Genomic DNA, 2012 nt, shown 5'->3' on the forward strand with positions numbered 1-2012 from the left:
TGTGCTCAGTTTTATTTTACAGCATCCCTGTATGAATGGGAAGTGGAGTCGGAATGGGAATGGGAATAGAAGTGTGAACACGAATATGAATATCAATCGTGAATAACAATCTCCCCTCAGTGCTGCCTGCAGCCTCACCGGACACGAACCCCACTGACCGGACGTTTCATGGCCCTTCTGTGCATGGAACGGGGCTCCAGAGCTGAGTCCCCCCAATCCCCAATGTCACCTCACAATAGCCAGGCGCTCAGTTCCTGGGTGAGGAAATACAGTCACGGCAGGGAACTGTTCATTCCTCCCAAGGGTCCAAAAGTGTCAGCAGGACCCCAGCGCCCCGTGCCTGGCGCTGCACAGACACACAGGACGGGACAGTCTGACTCCCGCACCTGGAGCCCTAGGGCGAGTCAGTCAGATCACTGGCAGCAGGAGTGTGTGTGTCTCTTATAAGAAGGGAAATATGCAAATTAGGAAGGCAGTTTCCTGTTTAAATCTGTGCCTCTCTCTGCCCAGGCTGCACCCGGAGACACAATCCGCAGCCCCTGGGTCTGTGCAGTGACCAGCCAGTCCCCTGAGAACTTTCCCCTCCAGCACCCGGGAAAATGCGATTTTTGCTCCTTGTAATTTTCACTGTAGCGGTTTTGGAAGGTATTTTCCTCCTCTGAATAACTGGAGGTTAGAAGAATATTGTGTTATCACTGTTTCTATACTGATATTTACAACTTGTCTTTATTCCCAGGTGTCCGGTCCCAGGTGCAGCTGGTGGAGTCCGGAGGGGATGTGAAAAAGCCTGGAGACTCTCTCCGCCTCTCCTGCAAAGCCTCCGGGTTCACCTTCAGCAGCTCCTGGATGAGCTGGGTCCGACAGGCTCCCGGGAAGGGACTTGAATGGGTCTCTGCTATAAGCTCCGGTGGGAGTACATATTACCCTGATTCAGTGAAAGGCCGATTCACCATCTCCAGGGATAATTCCAAGAGTGAGCTGTATCTGCAACTGACCGGCCTGAAGCCCGAGGACACCGCCCGCTATTACTGTGCGAGACACACAGTGAGGGGAAGCCGGTCTGAGCTCAGACAAAAACCTCTCCCTGCAGTAATCAGAGAAGCAGTTTGGTGTTGGGGGCGCCCAAGGCCTGTCAGTGAAAATGAGATCTGTTATGGGAAGAGGCGAGCAACAACAAACCCTTTTATTGTTATTATCATTCCTCCTGTTTGATTTTACGCAAGGGGAAGGAATTTATACAAGTTCCCACAAAGGACAGAACATTCTTTGTTGGGTCCCTGCCTCTTTCTTTCCTCTGCAGGGGACACATTCTGAGCCCCCACACAACCTGCCGGGGAGTCACAGATCCATAGACATTAAGGCCGGAGCGGAGCAGGATGAGAAACTAGTCTGAGCTCCTGCATAATACAGGCTACAGAGCCTCAACCTGGTTCATTCCGGTTCCGTCGAGCGCCCTCTTCAATTCACCGTTCCGGGATTCCGCCCAGTGTCACCCTGTCAGTGTCAGTGACACACGCCAGCAGAAGGGCCGGGATCGCTCAGCATTTCGCACTAGAACCCACCACGTTTCTTTGTGTGTTTCCTTTGCTTTCTGCTTCTTTGTCTGGTCAGTTGAATTGCTTTACACCTATGGTGGCTTTTCTGGGCCAAGGAGCATTTTCCTAGGAGAAAAAATACCCTGGGTTAAATGAATAAATAACTAACCCCTCCAAAATATTCATTTTCTGGTTTTAATAATAACACAAAACAGGGGTCAGTGAGAGAAAGAGACGGGGGCTGCAGAGTCTGCTTCTCCCGTCCACTACCAGGGAGAAGCAATGAGCAAACCCCACAGCACAGCCTTCGTTTGACTCTCTCCTTCCGTTGTTGTCTTTTAATACAAGAATTGTGTTGGTTTGAAAGCAATCTCTATTCTATTAAGTGAAAGCAAAAAGAGCCCTGCAAAACAACATACAGTTATGTTAAGGCCCCTTCTTAATCATGTGCACGATCGCCTCCTAGCATTACAAGCA

General features: G+C 50.4%; 1 gene segment (V, D, J or C); it reads left to right on the plus strand.

Moving 5' to 3' along the window:
• Nucleotides 1-516: 516 nt before the first annotated feature.
• Nucleotides 517-1212, plus strand: LOC117870252. The segment is given in 2 exon segments: nt 517-645; nt 737-1212. Coding segments are annotated over 2 exon segments (522 nt in total).
• Nucleotides 1213-2012: the final 800 nt, after the last annotated feature.

The sequence above is a fragment of the Trachemys scripta genome, unplaced genomic scaffold, assembly GCF_013100865.1.
Source record: "Trachemys scripta elegans isolate TJP31775 unplaced genomic scaffold, CAS_Tse_1.0 scaffold_115, whole genome shotgun sequence".
In the NCBI taxonomy this organism is placed as follows: Eukaryota; Metazoa; Chordata; order Testudines; family Emydidae; genus Trachemys; species Trachemys scripta.